We start from the raw sequence: 19,553 nt of genomic DNA on the forward strand, positions 1-19,553 counted from the left end.
CAAATGACTAACCAGAGATTAAGTTGGGTTAACTACGGAATCCGAAAAATAGTCATATTACCATCAAATCAGTTTTTTGGAATGGCTTCCGCCGCAATGCCACTTCAATCATCACTTGAGCAGCCAAGTAAAGTCCTGTCTATATTCATGGGATGTACTCAGCTATGGAGTATGAGGTATATACAGAGTACATGTTAATTCTTTATTGACATTGGGATTAGGTGGCTCATGATACCAACCTCTGTCTCGCAATTCCAGGCCCCACTCTAACGCGCCGTTCTTGAACTACTATATCGATGGATGCTAATCAGATCTTGCTACAGCAGCTACAGGACTAAGGTATTCTGGCAATAAGCGAAATACGGAGAAAAAAGCTTCACTTAAAATTGTATATGCATGTCCTCCTGTTAACAAGCCAAGCCACAAAATATCATTCCCAGCAACAAGAAAAAGAAATGGCCAATCCCAAGGGGAAAAACAAAAAAGAAGAAGAAAAAAAGACTACATAGAGACAAGGGGTATGCAAAGTGAAATGAAAATGACATCCTTGAAGGAGCGGATTGAAGTAAGAAACCATGGAAGGGTATGGAAAAGTAGACAAAGCAATCCGCAGTCGATGAGGAAAATTTTATACACCATGGTTCGTCAAAATAGGGAAAACAATTAATAATAACATATATACCGTGGGCAGAAAATTGGCTGTCCATCCATGCCCAACTGTTCTTTTCAGGAAGGGGGGAAGAAAGGACAAGAATCTGAGGCTCAATATTTTGTGGGGGAAAAGACACCAGACACAGCTCGACAAGTAAAACGAAACGAGTCACAGAACGCCTCTAATGATTACACGATTAATAGAAAAGAAAAAGAGAAAAAATTGGATGGAAAAGGGTCCTCGTTAGGAGGTAGAAAGCAAGGAAAATGGCACATGTAGCTCATAGATATCTCGAGGGCGCGTAAACACAAAAACGGAATATGTGGTGAAGGAAGAGTTGGGGGAAACCTAACACAATTAAATGGTCGCAGCAAAGATCGTGAATCACAGACAAAGTAGTAAAAGTGGGTACAGAATGTACGAGCGACGACTTTCAATGTTCGGGTATCGACTTGTGCCCTTGGCGATCATATCTGCCATGGGTAGATTCCATACGTGCTAGCATTGCAGCCGACGTGAAGTCATTGCTCGCTTCAAAGCTAGATCGAGCTCGTTCCATCGAGGACCGGCCTTGTTCAAATGATTGTCGCGTTCTATCGATCGAATGCCGTGGATAATGTCGGAAATCCAGCGACTGCCGTGTGTTACGATCAAGTGAATGCTGAGGTTGATGTCTGAAGTCGAGGCTTGCCGTATACCCGGTGCCATCGCTGCCATTTTGACTACGTGGGTTGTGTGTGTGTGCTGTAGGCGCTACCGACGGAGGATAGATAGGTCGCTCGTCTTCAGGTATATCTGTGGTTCCTTTGTTCGCTGTCACCTCAACCGGTTTACCTAGATCTGAATCTGGGAATGAGGGAGCTCTAGCCGTAGGAGGAACATAGGCCTCGAAGTTCTCGAGATGTTTGAAACGGCCCATTATCACCTGTTCACGAATAATATCCACGTCACGCGGGAAGTATATCTTCTGGAAGGATTTGATCGCAAATCTTGGCGCCAGACATATCGTCACCGTCAGTAATGTCAAAGCCCAGAAAGAAAGGCTCCCAAAAACTTCAGCTCCAGACTTGTAAAATTGCCCAGAGGCAAGAACCGATGAGTAGACACCGGTCCAAAACCAAATGAGGAGTGAGCTTATGGCGTTAATTAAAACGGTAAGCCAATCCCAACGGTAAGTGTTGAGTAAAATATAGACGTTGCTGGCAACCACAGCACTACAGCCAACAAAAATTCCCATTCGCATGCGGTCATTAAGATCTAAACCGTTTTCTGTCACGTTTTGAGCCGGCTGGTAAAGTAGGTATGTCATATAAAAGCATATAACCGACTGATAGAAGCCATCGAGCATATACAGCCTATGAATTGTTAGTGAACAGGAGATATCCACGGTATAGGGAAAGGAATAGTACCAGAATTTGCGTTGAGTCCATTCTTTACGTTCAATACCTCTCTTGTAGAGCTGCGGAACAGCCAAGGACACCTTATCATCCACATCTTGGTCAAGAACACCCATCAAAATCACAGGCAGAGATGTAAAAGCCAAGTTGACTAAGATGATATAAGTGTAATCGAAGAGGTAGGACAAATCGAAATTGTTGTATATGCAGTACCAAAAGAGAGCGAATGTCCACACAAGGTTCTAAAGAGCATGAATCAGCATTAGCTTACACATTTGTCTGAAATGGGATCATACCTTGTAGAAAAAGTTGGCAATCGTTTCACCCAAGCGGCGATAAGACCATCTTCCATGAACTAGAACCAGCCTCTGTAGGAATCGGAATTGTCCAATAGCATAGTCGGAGGACATAACAGCTTGTCGACCCTCTTCACCCGCAATACCCACGCCAACGTCTGCTTCTTGGATCATAGCAACATCGTTGGCCCCGTCACCAATAGAGAGAGCCATCACGTTCAGGCCATCCTTGACCATCTGAACGACGCTAGCCTTCTGGCCAGGGCTGACTCGACAACAAAGAACAGCCCTGCACTGTTTGCACAACAAAAGGAATTTTTGTTTCAGCTCAGGTCCCAGCATGAGTTTCAGGGTATCACCGTCAACAACCACAGCGTGGGTTGGGTCTGGTGGTTCGTGATTTTCCCGAGCCGCAGCAAGTTCTTCATCTGACCCAGTGAGGCCAAAATCAGCCAAATGACTGTCCAACTCTTTCGACGCGGAACTCGGGTCGTCGCTATCGATATTGAAGATGATCAACTCCATCTCATTCGTCAATAGATTGCATGAAAAGCCAATGTTGATTGCGGTTTCCACTTTATCTCCTGTTAAGACCCAGAGCTTGATTCCAGCAGTGGCCAACAGAGCGATAGTATCGGGCACCCCTTCCTGAAGCCTATCCTCAATAGCAGTGCCGCCAAGCAGCGTGAGCTCTCGCTCAATGGCGGAGGAAACTTCTTCGAGCTTCGCATCACGATCTACTAATGCGGCGGCTGCAAGCTCATGTGCTTTATTCCAAGTCTGGTACTCCTCTTCGCTGAGGACACGGTTAGCAATGCAAAGCGTTCGTAGTCCTTCTCTTGCAAATATCTCCAGGTGTTCTGCCGTCTTTTTTCTAAGTTCTTGCTGCTCACCACGAGCCAATCGTGAATAGATTATACTGTCTGCACCTTTACAAAACAATCTAATCTTCCCATCAGGCATTCGCACAATAGCGCTCATTCTTTTCCTGGAAGAATTGAATTCCAGGGTATTAAGGACAGTATAGGAGCGTTCTTCACCCATAACATTCACCTTGATATCATCACCGGACCGCCCAAGAACGGTGAAACCGCAATCGCGGGCTGTAGCAACCAAGGCTGCCTCATCCGGTGACTGAGCTTTGAAATCAATTTTGGGAGGATCGCCAGGCGTTCGCTCCGTGATAACGGTATGACACAAAGCTAGAGCTAGCATGAAGTGCTCATTAGCTTTTCGTTGTTCATCTCCGGACTCACCAGAAAGGTCAGAAACAAAATCCGGTGATACAAAAGTAAGGTTATCATCATGGAGATAGGGATTGTCGTGGATGGACCGAAGCTGCTGAACCATCAACACCCGCGATTTGGCGATGTTTTCTTTAGCCTTTCTAGATACTTCTTCTACGTCGATTCCCTCCCGCCGTTGCATGCCAGCTTGTGCTTCAGTGTAGGCTTCTCCATAAGAAACGCCGTTGATTGTACACTTTCTGAATTCCATGACGTTCTGGGTTAAAGTGCCCGTTTTGTCCGAAAATATGTACTCGATCTGGCCAAGATCGTCGGATATGTTCCACGACTTTGGCGTGCATGGATACTGTAGCTTTTCGTAGAACATAAAATTGTCACTGTGGATAAAGATGGCCTGGATAGTTCTCACGATTTCGAGAGAGATATAAAGGGAAATTGGGACAAGGTTCTGAAATAGAATGACACCTGCCCAGAATGTGATGAAACCATCGACGGACGGTGAACCTCCGTAAGAACCGAATTCAAACCAGTCCAGTGAATTATTACCATGAGCCCAGGTCACCCCTTGGACAATGCCGGCGACAAGGCACATGAAAAACAAAAGAATGAAATTGTATATGACGTTCCAATTGAGGTCCTTCGCTAACCTGGCACGTTTTCGTGGTGTCTCGCCAGAATTGAGCATGATTTTAGTTTGTAAACCAGTGAAGACAACCACACCGAGAACCCATTCAGTATTTCGCAAGCTGCAGCCACGAAGAAGCATGTTGTTAATGGTGATAGGTTCGACCATTTCCTTCACCGGTGCATCCCGGTCTTTCGGGTTGCGTTGATTCCATTTAACGGCACCATTATATTGGTAGAGGTTGGCATGTGGCAACTCGCTCTCGATGACGAAAGTTGCCTTTTCGCAGTCCCTTGCATGTTTGACGGCGCGCCCACAATGAAGAGCCTGTCTAACTTTAAGATTCGTCTCGCCATCCAGATTCTTTGTCTCCACGTAACAAGCACCATCGGGATCGGAGGTAGACAGGATAACAACATCAGCAGGAATTTGCTCCTCGTTATAGATACGGACAAAATCTCCAACCTGGACATTCTTCCAATAGTCTCGCGCAAACCTAGCCGTCCCCGGGGTCTGTTTTGTTTTGTCCAAGACATTGCCGTAGCTTTTAGGGGCGATGGGTATACCCTCGAAACCCAAGGATTCGGGGGCGAGATGCGTAGCTAACGATGGATTTCCACTTGAGAGAGGCAACGAAGACTCGTCCTCGAGTTGAGTAGTTTCTTCTGAGCCCCATGCGCTTGATTGAGTCTGTCGCCTATTCAAAGAAGGCGACTGAATGGGCGTCATTGGTATCCCATCGTCGGCCTCTTCAGCACGCGTGGATTGGAAAGAAGTCCTGGTTGAATATACGGAACCTCGCCGTGTGGTCGCGATAGAACCACGCCTGTCGGGCGTCTCGTCAACGAGTTCGTGAGGCTCGCCATGTCGCAAGCGTTTAATGGACTTCCACGTTCGCTTTACGCCCCTGGTGGACGCTTTCTTTATTCGACGCCAGAGAGAGATATTGTCCTCAGTAGAATTCACATTATTCCAATCCAGCAACCGATGGATTGGCGAATTGTTTAACTCATTGTCCAAAACGGTTCGACGCCAGTCTTCGATCGCGTCTTTGATGCCAGTGATTGTTAAGATAGCAATTAGGGGAACAGCACCCAGCCCCGGATTCGAAGCACCGAAAATCGGAAAAAACTAGGAACGCCAGAAGATCAGTTACTTATTGAGCGGATAAGTTGGCGATTTGGGAATACTCACACTGAGGATGATAATGAATAGAAAGTAAACATTGGCGATATTGTGGAACTGAAACCATAAGTTCTTGGGAATAAAGGTTAGGGGCGTGTACTTTGCAGTTCTGATTTTGTTCCTAGCATAATCGGCCACTAGATTGCCGTCTTCGTCCCTATCTTCCGGCGGTATCGGTGTGTTGAAATATATCCTCCGCTGGCCCTCTTCCGACTCGCTTCCTGTCGGAGAGTGCCTGCCGTTGGGCAAACCATTTGCAGCGGATTTGCGCTTCTCTTCCTTAGAGTTCAGTCTGCGGTGAAATCTATCTATGATGGACACCCGCTTCTTAATTCCTCTGGAACCCGCATGTCGCTGTGTTGCCCATCGCATTCGGCGGACCGGCTTCGAGACGTTTGCTTCACCATCGTTCCCGAACTGAACCACCGCCATCAGGGGCTATATGGACGACTGTCTCCTACAGGTCCTAGGAACGAGGGAAAGGAGTGGAAATTGACATCCAGGGCGAACTTTCTGGGGAGAACGAGCGGGAGAAGGTGAAAGGAGCGATGTGGCCGAGTGGCACGGGCAATCTCGACAAGCGAATTACCGGAACCGACAGGATGAAAGGAACCACGTCAACCATAAGTCTACCTCGAGGCAAAAAAAAAAAAAGTGTCGACTGCCAGTTTGGCTTCTTTCCGCGATGCGAGTGAAATATCGAGGGAGCGGAGTGATAACGACAACGGGCAGTTTGGGAGGTGACGACGAACGATAATAATCGCCGGCGAGCTGTTCTTAGGCTGTGGAAGCGGAGATTCGCGCCCTTTGCCGCCTATGTTTGCGTTGATCAAGGGGGAAGAAATGGAAGCCGAAAAAAGGACACAGTTTGGCCGTCGGGGTATTAGCCCTGTTCAGGCGGTCGCTGGCGTTGACGAGTTGGAACACACCTAATTTAATGCGGAACAACGTTAATCAGGCCCCGGTTTGATCCGGGCGGGACCGCAGCATTGGCTTTGCAGGTGTTTCGTCATCCAAAGAAAAGGTTTCTTGAGGCTGAATACGGAGATCCTTCAATGGAATCAAGGCTGGCGGCGAAAGAAAAGCTTAACTTATCGAATCGCCGACATCGAGCCTTACCTTGCCCCCCCCCAAAGAGTTCCCTGCTGCGTGTTACCGTACTTCCCGGCTGGACAAAGGCATCGTTTGAAGCCCGTGGATAGATCGGCTCCTCCCTTGCAGATTTTTAACCGCCTCCGGGCCTACGTACGAGCGGGACTTGGCACTGCGGTTATGTGGAGCCGGTGCAGACATACATAACTTTTTGTGAGCGGATTCAACCCGGCAGAAGCGGACCAGTCGCCAGGGGGCTGGGGCCTTCCGGCGCAACTGGTACCCCGTACGGAGAACTCTGTGCTGCATACTGGCCATATAAACCCCCAGGAGTAGTTACACATTGGAGTCGACCATTTGAAGTAGTTTGGAGCAGCAAGGATATGATGTTGTAGAGCAAGTACTCCGTATGTACAGAATAGTTAAGCATTTGATGTGGCTGCTGTCTTAGTTACTGAAAAACCCACAAAGCAAGGCTGAGCACGGTCCACTGAATTGGATCAATGAGTGTCTGGCTTCGCCCAAACCGCAAATTAATTCATCCTGTGTAACTCGCTACGGAGTAACCACCCTGTAGGTAGGCCCCCAACAACAGGGCTCTCACGAATCGTGCGGAAGAAGAACTCTATATGAATGAGTCTGTCGATTTATAACTCTGTAAACTGCGCCTTGTGCTCCGTATCGCAGAAGCTGAAACTGCGGCGTCATAGGGCGATGGAAGCCAGAAGAGGACACTTTTGACGCGAACCAATCCTCCGTGCGCCGTGACGGAACCTTATGTCGTCCAGACGTCGTGTGGCGTCGGGCGAGTCGTCGGCCATACCGATATCCAGAAAAGGATATATTGGTGGATTATTAATAGCGCCTCAGTCACGTGGACTCGCGACGGCTTGTGTGGAACGCGGTCGCGACGCAGAACGTTGGCTTATCGACTGGAGCTGCGTCTCGATCAGGGTGGAAAAGATGCTTGTCGCACTGTGCACAACTTCCATGGGAGACTCTATGTAAAATGGCAAAAGAGCGGACGATTGCCAGCTACTTCACGACCTCCACAGGTGCATCCAAAGCTGCCGATAACACTCCAAGCCCACCCTCCTCCCCGCTCAGCCCTTGTCCATCGAATATCTCCTCACAGACCTTCTCGTCGCCCACAAAGCCGCCGCCACGGCAAAGTCCGCTGAAGAATACACTTACCTCGCGGCTTTCACTCTCAAACGATGGGCCCACTATCTGCAACCCAAAACCACCCCCTTCATCACAGCACACGTCCTCTGGGACAAGCTTCGGGAGCTCTCAGCGAGTGGTCAAGGATGGTCAGGTTGTTGTGACCGGTACTGATGGAGAAGATACTGAATCCATCTATTCCTTCGGGTCTGATGATGACCTCTGCCGAAAACTTCTGGGCTCGGGAAGTCCGTTGCGTCCGTCTGAAAAGAAGGGAACCAGCCAAATACCTACGACACCGCCCGGATATAAGTTCTCCCTAGAAGATTTGGTTACCCACGCCGTAGACGATAGGGAAACTGAAGCCAATATATCAAGATTGAGACTCTCTTTTAAAGGCCCGGGAGAGAACAGTGGCCCAAGCAAGGTCAATAGAACCCCAAAGCAACGAAGCAGGATGTTTCGCGATAGTATTTTGGCGTCGGCCGTCGGCGAAGATACAAACACGGAGACAATGCAACGGCTAAAAGCCGCAGTTGATAGGACAGAAGCAGTCGACCAAGGGAAGACCTGGTCTTTTTTCGAGGACACAATCTCGTCTGTGCCTCCACCGAAATTTCCTGAAAAGTCAGTTGCTCCAGGCTCCTGGGAGTCCGTTCTAACAGGCGAGTATCGTATCCTCCACCAAGGTTCCCTTTGTTGTTCTAACCAAATTACGTAGTCCCTGAGACGCGCGAGAGGGCGTTTTTCTCCGGTTTAGTCGGAGAATCATTATCCGGCAACACGCTTCCTGACGAAATTTTTATCTGGATCTTTCATGCCTGTATAGTTCTCCCTTTTTTGGCAGACTGAGTTGAGATTAACGTGATTTCTAGGTACAACGGAACCTCGCAATGAGGTCCGATTCGCTTACTGCAGTGCCATCAAAGTTTGTATCCTAATTTTTTTTTTTTTTTTTTTTTTTCCCTCCTACTGGATTCATGAACTAACTCTCTCAGGTGGCGCCGGCAAAACGCGTATCGTCTCTTATACATTCCACTCATATTGAACAGTTGTTCCGCAATCTAGGAGCCCGGCAAGATGCTCTCTCAATTCAAGATGTCGTCATGCCCGATTTCCATGCTTTAAGCCGTAAGTCATCTTATGCACCCATTCATCCCGTGGTCTCTAATTTCCTTAGGTCCCAAGCCGAAGGACTATAAATATCTCTTGTCTGCTCTCGATGTTATAGACGGTATAGCATCAAAGTAAGATCACCTGCCTGTGCTTTCTTTAAAATCAAACCAACACTCGATATGCTATAGGCTAAATAACGATGCGCGCGATTATGCTTTGAAAGTCGCTCTGCGCCTCACACTTGATGAAACCTCTATGCGCGATTGCTTTGTGTCCGCAGCAACTCAACGGGCAATAACATCTCTTCTAGGAGAGGGTGTCTTACTTACAGATTTAGCTGTTAGTCACCCAGCCCACTGTGGCAGTACAAATACTAATTGCAAGTAAAGCTTTACGAACTCTCTGTTGTCCTGTATAACACAATTAAAGACCCCGCACTCCAAAGCCAACTATTAAAGCACATATCCCCAGCGACGCCAAAGGTAGCGCTGTTGCGATGCCGTTTAGCAGCTGCGTTCTTTTTTGAAGATAAAGCCTTCCTTGATAAGCCAGCGGAGCTAGTATTCGATTTAAAGCGAATGACGATCCGGTTGCAGGACGACCGGTTCAAAATACACCGTTCAACGCCCACAGGACAAGAACCGCTGGACTACTGGGAGCTTAGTGCTATCACATCCATCCTAGATGTTGCAATTGGCTCCGGGACAGCCGAGAAGTCTTTTCCGAACAAAGAGAGCGAAGCCAAATTCAATCGAGATGTGGACAAGCTAGCAGAGCAAATTAAAGTCATATTCACGGCGATCAAGGACACAGGAGCTTCACATCTAAAACGGACGGAAGCAAAAGAGTATCTGCAGGCCCTTCATTATCGTCTGATATATGGCGTTCGAACAAAGCCACGTCCAAAGGTTTCTTGGTTTGTGCCCTCCAAGAGTGGAGGTGTGGCTGACGAGTCCTGGAGTGGAATTAAGAAGAGTGGAAATCTAATGGACAGGTTTTTGTCCCGCGGGAAAGATAACGATTCCAATGATGGCGACCTCTCCGACCAGGCTACTGATATGCGACTATGAGCGATCTCCCCAGAGACAGCCATAACGTAATGACCTTGACGATTTACTCAATGCCGTCGCCCCAACTCCCAGCGGAGGAAGCAATTCCCTGGATATTATGTATTTAAAATATGTTTGAAATAATATCGGCACTAGTATAAGCCCGCCCGTTCTTATCCCAAAACTACCAGTAGAAAGCCTCTACGTAGGAAAAAGACGCTATAAGATTAGAACATAGCCAAACAAAAGCGTAATATCACATATAATGTGGCTCAGCTCTAGCGAAAGACCAAAAAAAGAAAGGAAGAAAAGCCCTAGCAGCAAGAAAGCGTGCGTACTCCGCACAAAGCTTCAATCGTAGAATTTCCGGTTTTCGTTCTTGCCGAACAGCAATTCTCGAACCACCGGAAGCGCGTCTGATTCAAGGAGCCTAAGCCGCTCTTCGAAAGTATTGATGATCTCGATCTTGCCCCCGCCGCCGACGATGATAACACCACCCGCGCTAAAGCAACATGCAGATTAGAATCCTCTCAACTACCAAGAGAAATAAAAAAGGAAAAAGGGAAAAGGAGACTTACGATGCTTCCGGAAGTGGCTCACTCTCGTCAAGTTCCACAGAAACCTCCTTGCCAACTTTCTCTTCGAACTCTTTGGCCGCCTCCTTGCCAGCCTTCTTGACCGCGTCATAATCTTTCTTTCGCGCCCGAACCTGAATCTTATTCTCGTTCAATGCATACAGTCCTTCGAGCACCAAGCCCTTCAAAACCTCCCCGTACTCTTTCCTCTCCTTTTCCTTGGCCTTGTTTCTTTGGCCCTCCTCCAAGACAACACTCAGGCTCTCTCTCGCTCGCTCAAACAGCTCATCCAGCACAGCCTGTTTCGCAGACAAAACACGCAGGCGACTCTTATTCGCGAGCGTCGAGCGAGTGATCTGCTGAGACATAGCGGCCTGTTTGAACTTCTTTTCGTAGAGGGTGTCGATGGCGGCAGTCTCCTGGCGGACGAGCTTGGACTTTTCAATGGCAAATTCTTCGTCGGCTTTGATTTGGATCTCACGGGCCTTTTCTAGGGCTTCTTGTTTTATGAACGCGGTCATTTTGCGGAGCTCGCCCGCGACCTGAGGGGAGGTTGTGGTTAGTCGGCGGTTGGGAGAATGGAACGGCCGTCGGGGGGGACTGGGTTGGTGGACAAAGGCATACCTGGTCGTCGGATAGTGCATGGCTTTGTGACATTTTGAATGACGATGTATCCGATGGAATTAGTAGGCGTGGACCGGAGGAATAAGCGCAGAAGAGCCGGAAGGAGGGAGGTTGGAGGTGCTGGTGACCTTGACTTTGTGCAGTGAAACAACGGAAACCAGTAGGGGCAAATCCAGATGCGAAAATGAGCCTATCAATGAACTTCTGCCACTTATACAGCTATTGATGTTGGCTGGATAGGTCAGATGATAGCTTCGACGTTCATCACGCAGTTCCAGGTACCCCAATAACTATGGGCCGCCATCGATGAATGCAACTCGGGCCTTGGCATCATGTTTACGTAATTTGGGTGAGATCTGATAAGATGCCTTGATAAGAGTGACTGCTTCGTCATTGGGTTAGTTTGTCTTGTTTGTTTTGTTTTCGCAGAAAGGCCTCTGGAAAGTACGGAAGACTCCGTCGAGACGGGTCGATAATATCTAGTCGTTACCAAGGAGGCGCCTTATAGCAAAGTCCGTAAATAGCTTAGCAAAGTTGTATGGCACATCATTGTTGAGCTGCCAACATTTTAAAACCACCATGCTGAGACGCTGATGTCAACTCTGGCGCACCATGTGGGAACTACGGAGTACAGCGGACCCAGACCACCGACCAGCGCAGGCTACGCCGTCTTCATCCAACATGGTCCCCTTTCATCCAGGTGCTCTTCAGCTGGCACATTTCTCTTGCATTATATGACTCTACCACATTCTATACTTATGATGTCCGTCTCGTAACGGGATGCAGCTCTTGTTTCGTATGTACAAGAATCGGGAACCCCATGCATAAGGAACGCTCGAGATGGGCGAGCTCGGTGGCTTATCACCCCAGGGCAGCATTGCGGTACGCGAACAAAAGCATTCGAGTTTCTAGTAGGATATTTACTGATCTATGCTTCTAAGCAGATTGGTGTTTTGGTTGGCCTAATCTCGACGAGCCTTCAAGCCATCGGACTGACGCTCCAACGCAAATCACACATCCTCGAAGATGAAAAATATCCATACGATAATCGCAGACCACCGTATAAACGCGCAAGATGGCAGGTATGGATATGGACATATGGTCACCCTTAGGACATGTGTACTAATCGGAAACAATAGCTCGGGATGTTTATGTTTGTTCTCTCCAATATCGTCGGGAGCACGATCCAGATCACGACCCTACCTCTCCCGGTCCTTTCCACTCTCCAGGCGGTATCTCCCAGGATTCCATGAAATATGCTCGTGGGCAAGAAGCTTACAAACTACAGGCAGGGCTTGTCTTCAACACGATCTTTGCAACGTTGATACTGGGAGAGCCATTCACTCGTTACTCTTTCGGCGGCACCGTTCTCGTATGCGTCGGGGCAGTATTGATTGCAATATTTGGAGCTATCGGCGAACCGGCGCATACTCTGGACCAGCTTCTTGAACTTCTGAGTCGCCCACCGTTCCTTCGATGGATAGCGGGAACTGCTGTGATTGTCGTGGTGACACTCCTCGGCGCCCGTTTGCTGAAAAACGTCTCAACCCCTGGCAGGACCAGTGGCTGGACTCTTTTGAAGCTCTCAAGATCGCACTCTCCGTATCACCATCATCACCACCACAGCCCACGTTTGAAGACGCTTCGAGGAGTCCTCTTTGGCGCTGTGAGTGGAATACTTTCTGCGCATTCACTTCTTGTAGCGAAAACGGCAGTTGAGCTGCTCGTTCGCACCATTCTCGATCGAGTGAACCAATTTAATCGGTGGCAGTCGTGGATTATCCTCCTCGGCCTGGTAGTACTCGCCCTTACCCAGTTATACTACATGCACCGCGGCCTCAAGCTCTGTAGCACCAGCATCCTTTACCCATTCGTATTTTGCGTCTATAACATTATCGCCATTCTGGATGGATTGATATATTTCCACCAAGCATCACGATTGTCAGGATTGCATGCCGGGCTTATAGCGTTGGGGACGGTCATTTTGCTCTCGGGTGTTCTTTGTCTCTCGTGGAGATTGGAAGAAGTCACGACGCAGCCAGAGGCTGGCCCTGCAGCCGCCGCCCTAGTTCCAGGACTCGGCATTTTGGAAGAACAAGCCACTTCTCCTACATACACTGATTTTATCTACCCATCCGACGAAGAATCATATCCTGCGGAGCGACAGCCACTACTATTACATTCACCGACCCAACAAACCACCCCGTCGCGCCGTTACACGCCCACCTTTTCTCGAATATCACCTCAACAGCGGCACAGCATCAATATAACCAACGAAGCAGCCCAGATATGGGCCGAACTCCACGACGAGAGCAACAACATCACCACGCAAGAACAGGACCGCGTCCCAACATCTCCAACTCCCTTCCACCGTCACCGACATTCTCATCACAAAAGCCAACGCAGCAAGAGCAGCGCTGCGCCCTTTCCGCCCAATGACATCAGCACACCTCAACCATCGTCCCCCGTCACCGGAAGAGAGAGATCCATAAAGTGGAAAAGCATATTCAAAGCAAGTCCAAGCAGTCGCTCCCGCCAACATCGCAACGGCAACATGTGGCGTCGTGCATCCACTCCTGTGGTGGCAGAAGAGAACCACGAGGGTCGGAGGACGATCATACAGAGAGATGTAAGTGCGAATGCGAGGACGACGGCTCGCACGGATATACCAAATGGATCTCTGGAGGCGATACGAGCTTCTCTGGACGAGACACAACAAACCGAGCACGACGATGGGGAGGAAGTTATGTCCAAGGAAACGTGGTTTGGTCGGCTATTTCGTCGGCGCCGATAAAGGTTGTATTAGACCTTTTTTTTTCTTCTGTATCCACTGATAGTATTACACCCCGAATAATAATTTTTCCTATTACCAGATATTATTTCATTAAACCTCGAAGTCGTAGACCATCAACGATAGAGAAATTAAAGGCCAAGAACACTTTCGGAAGGCATGCTGCACCGGGGACAATGTTGATAGGCGCCATCAACACACCCCCAAAGGAGGATCCGATATTGTTGTGGCTCAAGTAGAGAGAGAGTAAAAAAGAGTTTTTGAACAGAATCCCTATGACATTCTGCAAGCCATCATCGGAAGGCAATGTTGAAGCATAGAAAGCTAAAAGGTAGGAAGATAAAGCCCTATAGAACACATGATACAACAGAATAGCAGAAAGAAACAAAACTGAGATGCATAACTCCACCCCCATGTCGTCGCAGAAAAATATTTCCCATTTTCCATGGGTAAAACACAGATATCATAAAAGGGGAAAAACGGATTTGGAAGGGAATCCCACGTGGGTTGCTTACCAGTGCGGGATGAATATCAAGGCAAGATTTACCCAGCTCAACCGAGATCATTGAAGACAGCCGGGAGCAGAGGTGGTCATAAAATATTTAGGGGTAACTAGTGCAAAACCGCAGCATCGAGCAAAGTACCCGAGGAAATAAGATGCGAAATATAATTATGACGCAAGTGTACCACATATTGCAAAAGCAAATGAAAACAGAATTCCCACCACGAATACACCAGTAACACCCAAGTCTCTGGAGGTCTAAACACCCGCAAAAGGAAACCAGAGGTAAAATACTCGGAACAGGCTAGAGTGATTTGTGTCTTTTGTCCTTCAGTATTCTGCGAGGCCAGTTAGTGCCAGTGGTGGTAGGGCGGAAAGCTAGACAAGAAACACAAAAGCCACGAACAAATGCAAAAGGGATCAAACAAATAGTGTATAGGAATTGGGCATAAGGACAGGTAAATGCGATCCAAAACAGAATTGGCCTATTCGGGAGGGGATGGGGGTTTTTAAAAAAGATCTCGATAGTGTTGGGAGACGATGATGAAGGAGAGTGTTCATGGAAGTGTGCTAAAAGGGGGCAGGATTGAGTAAGGGGATGAACATAAACATATGGGTCAAGTATTCAATGGCCAGAAGATAGAAACAGCAGTGAGGGGGATAGCGTAAAGAAACACATTAAGCTGTGGGTTGGTGCTGCGGAGGTATACGACCACCAACTGGCATCCCCGGATACTGACCTCCAGCCTGTGCTTGTTGCTGTTGTTGTTGGAGATTTTGATAGTAGGCCATCTGTTGCTGCTGGTCGGCGGTCATATAGCCTGGATGCATGGGGCCAGGCCGCGGGATTTGCGCCTGCTGAGCGCTAACACTAGCGTGGGAGACATCGTCGGCCGTCTCTGAGGGAACTTCGGGCGCCTCAACGCCATTTTCGGCGCTGGTAGGCTCCGGAGCATTCAAACAGGACTATAGTATCACCGAATTAGAGTATACATCAAAAAAAGTGCAATAATATGTATGGCGAAATGGTGAAAAACGTACTTGAATTAGGTTCTTCCCCTCCGCCTTGGTGACGAGAGGCTGTAGTTTGGGAGTTGTGAAGGTGTATACAAGGCCAGTCTCGGAGACTACTAGTAGGAGTACTTGGGTACCGGTGAGGACCGACAATTCATATGCCTATAACGCAACAATAAGAAGCAATCAGCGACTATCAACAATGTATCAATGAGAAGGACTGGGCGCTAAAGGTGGTAAAGTTCCGTGGATTGGAGCTTAGCCGGTATCAAATCCGATTTAAACTCACCTTCTTCATGATTCCAGCCTTTCGCTTTGAGAACGTGATGTGGCGACGGGACTTGTCCTGGATGAATTTGATTTCGATCTTGCGACGCTCACGTCCCGGCTTGTCCTCATCGTCGTCGTCGTCCTCAGCGGTACTGAGACGGGGACGCTTGGTGCCTCGATTTTCGACAGCTCCGTTGCCACCTGGAACGAGGTCTTCCTGGGTTGGAGAAGGGTTCTCATCGGCGACAGCGGTGATGTCAGTCATAATTGAAGAAAATGTGGGTGGAATTAAAAATAAAAGGTCGAAGATGGATGTTCGTGGTTGATCCAGTGAACAGTGATACCCAAAGAGGTATGATGTTTGCGAGGATGAGGGCACGCCGAATTGAGTAACGCGTTGGCAGTTGGGGATGTCAGGTTTGGGTAAGGTCGCGATGGATCAAGAATTTGGGGGGGGGAAATGGGAAAAGAAAAGGGAAGTGAATTAGGAAGGGAGCCGAGTCCTGAAGGGGGAAAACGCGGAAAAATATGACATTTCGAATACGCCGGATCAACTGCCGGACCGGTCAGATACCTGTTTTAAATAAAGGGTGTTGGTCACGGACGCTGCGCGGTTACGCCTTAGATTACCGCTAGCCTCGTATTCGATTCGGGCGGGTCCGGCCTTCCCTGTGGTGTTTACGCAATTGGCCCCCTTCCGCATTCGATCGCCCGCTAACAAATACTAGCTGATACTAGCCTGTACATACCAGTTTCAAATTACCCGCCTTCCATTGGCTGTCTCGTGGGCATCCCCTCGTCCTTTGCGTATGCATACGTATCCAGATTACTAATTGGCTTGTCACCACCCTCCTAACCCAGTCAAGTTTGGCGCCAATCGGCAGTCACCTGCCTGGTCGACCCCAGCTTGTGAGCCATGATGTCCGTCGCTGCATCGGCTCGCCCTCCATTTAGTAACATCGCTCCGGGCTTCCACTGACAAATGCAGCCCCATCCTCCGGGCTACGGTTGGTGCCGTAGTTCGTAGAAAGGATACTCCGGACCAAAGGCGCAAAAGAAATTTTTGGGAATTATTAGCTACGGACTATGAACGGGGAAGATAACCAGTGATTTTCTCACTTTTTAACGGGGTGCTTTCGAGCCTTGAATGACGATGGGGGCCAAGTTTAACCGGATGCATTCTCCCATTGACACCAGTACTGAAAGCCGTCCAGCGTGTTTGTCCCGCGCGGTGGTTTCTTTTTTGCATGAGACAGGCAAAACTGCAGTTTGAACTCAAAAAAAAAGAAGACCAACTACATCTTGCCCGTCGCTTCGGATACTTGTAAAAAAAAATCTAGTAGTGCACTTGACACATTTCTTGCACGATGTGTCTCGCAACCAGACACTGAAACCATCACTTAGCGGTATGTCTGTAGATAAAGAAACCTGATTTGATAGCTGTCCTTTTCGAAGAGCCATGCAGTTTGGGCAATCGTTTGTCCAACCCCCCGCTCTTTAGACGAGCACGGAATATCGCTCGACATGGTCTTTACTTTTAGCTTGTCTTACTTTCCAAAAAAGCAGCAATTTGGTCAAAGCCATCAGGCTCTTTAATCCAGTGTCCTTCATTTTCAGCCCTGGAATATTCGTAAAATTTCACATCCATCCCCATCTCCTTTAAAAGCTGACACGCCTGTTGTCCCAGAGAAATATCCACAACAGCATCGTCGGTCCCGTGGAGCAATAGTACAGGCGTAGACAGCACAGCCTTTACCTCCTCGGGCTTTGAGTCGAATGGAGGGCACCCCGTTGTTCCAAGGAGAAAGGCAGGCATTATTAGGCACATGGATGTCCCGAGCTCAGAGGCATACTTCGATCGATAAAGCTGAATTGCCTGGTCGATATGCAGAGTGAAAGGTATCCACCCGCAACATCCTACGAATGCGCCAATCCTTCCCTTGACGCGCCCGGGGGAACAAAGTAGCGTCCACAATGCGGTAGCCATTCCCTGGCTCAACCCACCAAAGATAATATTGTCCGACCTGCCGCCTAACAACTCGATTTCCCGCTCAATAACGCCTAGGACATATTGGCTAGATTCTTTCAAGCCTTGTATTTGAAGATCCTGTCGCCTATTGGTATCGGCCAATGAAGCTATGTCAAACCATGCGGATTGATGTTCCATAAAGGTAGCGTTCCAGCGACTACCGGAGGATGGAAAGACCCATCGCCAGCTAGGAAACAGGGATGGAAGATCCTGCCCTCCAGATGTTTTAGAGGAGAAAAGGTCTTCAGTGAACTCCGGTCCATTACTCCCCCGGCCGTGCAGGAAGATAGCAGTATGCGTGTGTGGAGCTTGGGGCTCAACAATATGCAGGTCGGGGAATGTCGTGTTTTCGGCTTCCATATTCAACGCCTTATCCAGTTTGTTATCAACCAATACTTTCGTGTTTGAGGAGTGATTTTGAACTGGCGAACGGCCTGACCAACCATATCGACTATCACAACTGATACACAGATTTGTATCGCTCGATATCCAAAAGTTTAAAGCTTTCGCTGGTTAGAGGGAGTGCAGCGACCCAGAATTGGACATGGATTTTGCCGCGCGTTAGATATGGATAGCTTTCCAGAACCGCCCTGAGACTCGCAAGTACGGAGTGACCATGGAGGGGCCCGAAGTAAAACGTGGACGTGGACAGTGATCACCCCGCTTCGGCGCTTCGGAGCAACATAGATCCAGCAAAACCAAACTGATGGAGGACTTGTATGTGTTAGGTAATCCAACCAGCACCTCGCTCACGTGACCCACATAGATTAGCCGAGATTCCCCTTTAGGTAGCTTAGTGAAGAACAAGCATACAAGTCCTCCATCAGGTTATAGCCCTTTGCGCTGAAGAGCAAGCATATAAGGTTGATTTACAGCTCAATTGGTTATTGAAGCTTATGATCAACACCCTGAATGGTTATCCTTGTGGATAATGAGGTTTTATGAGCACTAAAGAGAGTGTATGTTGAGATAGATGTCTTCTATATGTGCAAATCCCTGTAGCTTTCTAGCACTGAGCTGGAGAGTGAGTTGAACCCTGTAGCTTTCTGGCACACAACCAGAGAGTGAGTGAAATGCCTGCTAAATGTACCTAGCAAGCAAATTGAGCACCTGGCAATGCCAAAGCCATGGTGAACCATACAGATGAACTGGAGCACTGAACTCCTGACTGGAAAGCTCCAACAAACCTCCCTACACCCCAAACTGAGCTTAGGTGGTTGAGTAGGCTCAGAGGCAGCCCGCCAAACAACAAGCAGGAGCCTAGGGAGGAGAGTGAACTCCAAATGTTGCGCAGAATGATGCTGAATCAACAGGAGATGATGCAAAGGCAACAGGAGTCAATGTAAAGAAGCTAGGATTCTGTGAAACCTGTGCTAAAGCTAAGCAAGCTCGCAATCCATTCAAACCTAGAACACGCTCTACAAAGCCTGGAGCTAAAATTTTTATTGATATTGCAGGTGGCGGCCGTACCCTATCCACAGACTCCGATCCTCCAAGCTACAGTGGAGTGAAGTATTTCCTACTTATAATGGATGATGCCACATGATACAGGTGGATCTACCTCCTGAAGGAGCAGGTAGAAGCTCCAGAAACCTTAAAGAACTGGATCAACATGATTGAAGCATCCACCAAACAAAAGATTGGCACTATACTGTCTGATGGAGCTTCTGAATTGACAAGCCAACAACTGGCTGAATTCTACAGGAGCAAGGGTATACAACAGGAGATTATATGCCCATATACACCTCAACAAGATGGAACAAGTGAACAAGGAATATGACTTCTTTGTGAGTGAACAAGAAGTGTACTTATAGACTCAGGACTACCCAATGAGTTATGGGGCAAAGCTCTTGCCACAGTCTCCATGATAGTGAATCTATCACCTACCTCAGTGTGTGAGGATCGTATGTGTGGATCAGCGTGAC

General features: G+C 48.3%; 7 protein-coding genes across 7 annotated transcripts; 2 read left to right on the top strand and 5 right to left on the bottom strand.

Moving 5' to 3' along the window:
• Positions 1-362: 362 nt before the first annotated feature.
• Positions 363-6,049, bottom strand: D8B26_005640 (uncharacterized protein). Its single transcript, XM_003069209.2, has 4 exons — positions 5,412-6,049; positions 2,346-5,348; positions 2,062-2,291; positions 363-2,007 (listed from the first exon to the last, which is right to left on the bottom strand). The coding sequence occupies exons 1-4, from the start codon at positions 5,832-5,834 to the stop codon at positions 1,086-1,088; spliced, it is 4,578 nt and encodes a 1,525-aa protein (XP_003069255.2). The 5' UTR covers positions 5,835-6,049; the 3' UTR covers positions 363-1,085.
• Positions 6,050-7,503: 1,454 nt separating this feature from the next.
• D8B26_005641 (uncharacterized protein) lies at positions 7,504-9,844 on the top strand (the record flags this gene model as incomplete). Its single annotated transcript, XM_003069210.2, has 7 exons — positions 7,504-8,332; positions 8,380-8,481; positions 8,534-8,586; positions 8,657-8,789; positions 8,839-8,905; positions 8,963-9,113; positions 9,164-9,844. 7 exons carry the CDS (start codon positions 7,504-7,506, stop codon positions 9,842-9,844), a joined length of 2,016 nt encoding a protein of 671 aa, XP_003069256.2.
• A 330-nt stretch (positions 9,845-10,174) lies between these two features.
• Positions 10,175-11,055, bottom strand: VMA4 (V-ATPase V1 sector subunit E; the record flags this gene model as incomplete). Its single annotated transcript, XM_066124943.1, has 3 exons — positions 10,175-10,325; positions 10,402-10,940; positions 11,023-11,055. 3 exons carry the CDS (start codon positions 11,053-11,055, stop codon positions 10,175-10,177), a joined length of 723 nt encoding a protein of 240 aa, XP_065981024.1.
• A 675-nt stretch (positions 11,056-11,730) lies between these two features.
• On the top strand, positions 11,731-13,871 carry D8B26_005643 (uncharacterized protein). The gene is made up of 4 exons (XM_066124944.1): positions 11,731-11,904; positions 11,967-12,104; positions 12,162-12,254; positions 12,311-13,871. Exons 1-4 carry the CDS (start codon positions 11,863-11,865, stop codon positions 13,814-13,816), a joined length of 1,779 nt encoding a protein of 592 aa, XP_065981025.1. The 5' UTR covers positions 11,731-11,862; the 3' UTR covers positions 13,817-13,871.
• Positions 13,872-13,898: 27 nt separating this feature from the next.
• D8B26_005644 (uncharacterized protein) lies at positions 13,899-14,228 on the bottom strand (the record flags this gene model as incomplete). Its single annotated transcript, XM_066124945.1, has 1 exon — positions 13,899-14,228. The coding sequence occupies one exon, from the start codon at positions 14,226-14,228 to the stop codon at positions 13,899-13,901; it is 330 nt and encodes a 109-aa protein (XP_065981026.1).
• Positions 14,229-14,645: 417 nt separating this feature from the next.
• On the bottom strand, positions 14,646-15,864 carry MCM1 (transcription factor of the MADS box; the record flags this gene model as incomplete). Its single annotated transcript, XM_003069213.2, has 4 exons — positions 14,646-14,653; positions 15,056-15,281; positions 15,357-15,491; positions 15,619-15,864. The coding sequence occupies 4 exons, from the start codon at positions 15,862-15,864 to the stop codon at positions 14,646-14,648; spliced, it is 615 nt and encodes a 204-aa protein (XP_003069259.2).
• A 1,272-nt stretch (positions 15,865-17,136) lies between these two features.
• On the bottom strand, positions 17,137-17,988 carry D8B26_005646 (uncharacterized protein; the record flags this gene model as incomplete). The annotated part of the gene is made up of 1 exon (XM_003069214.2): positions 17,137-17,988. The coding sequence occupies one exon, from the start codon at positions 17,986-17,988 to the stop codon at positions 17,137-17,139; it is 852 nt and encodes a 283-aa protein (XP_003069260.2).
• Positions 17,989-19,553: the final 1,565 nt, after the last annotated feature.

The sequence above is a fragment of the Coccidioides posadasii genome, chromosome 3 (assembly GCF_018416015.2).
Source record: "Coccidioides posadasii str. Silveira chromosome 3, complete sequence".
Lineage (NCBI taxonomy): Eukaryota > Fungi > Ascomycota > Eurotiomycetes > Onygenales > Onygenaceae > Coccidioides > Coccidioides posadasii.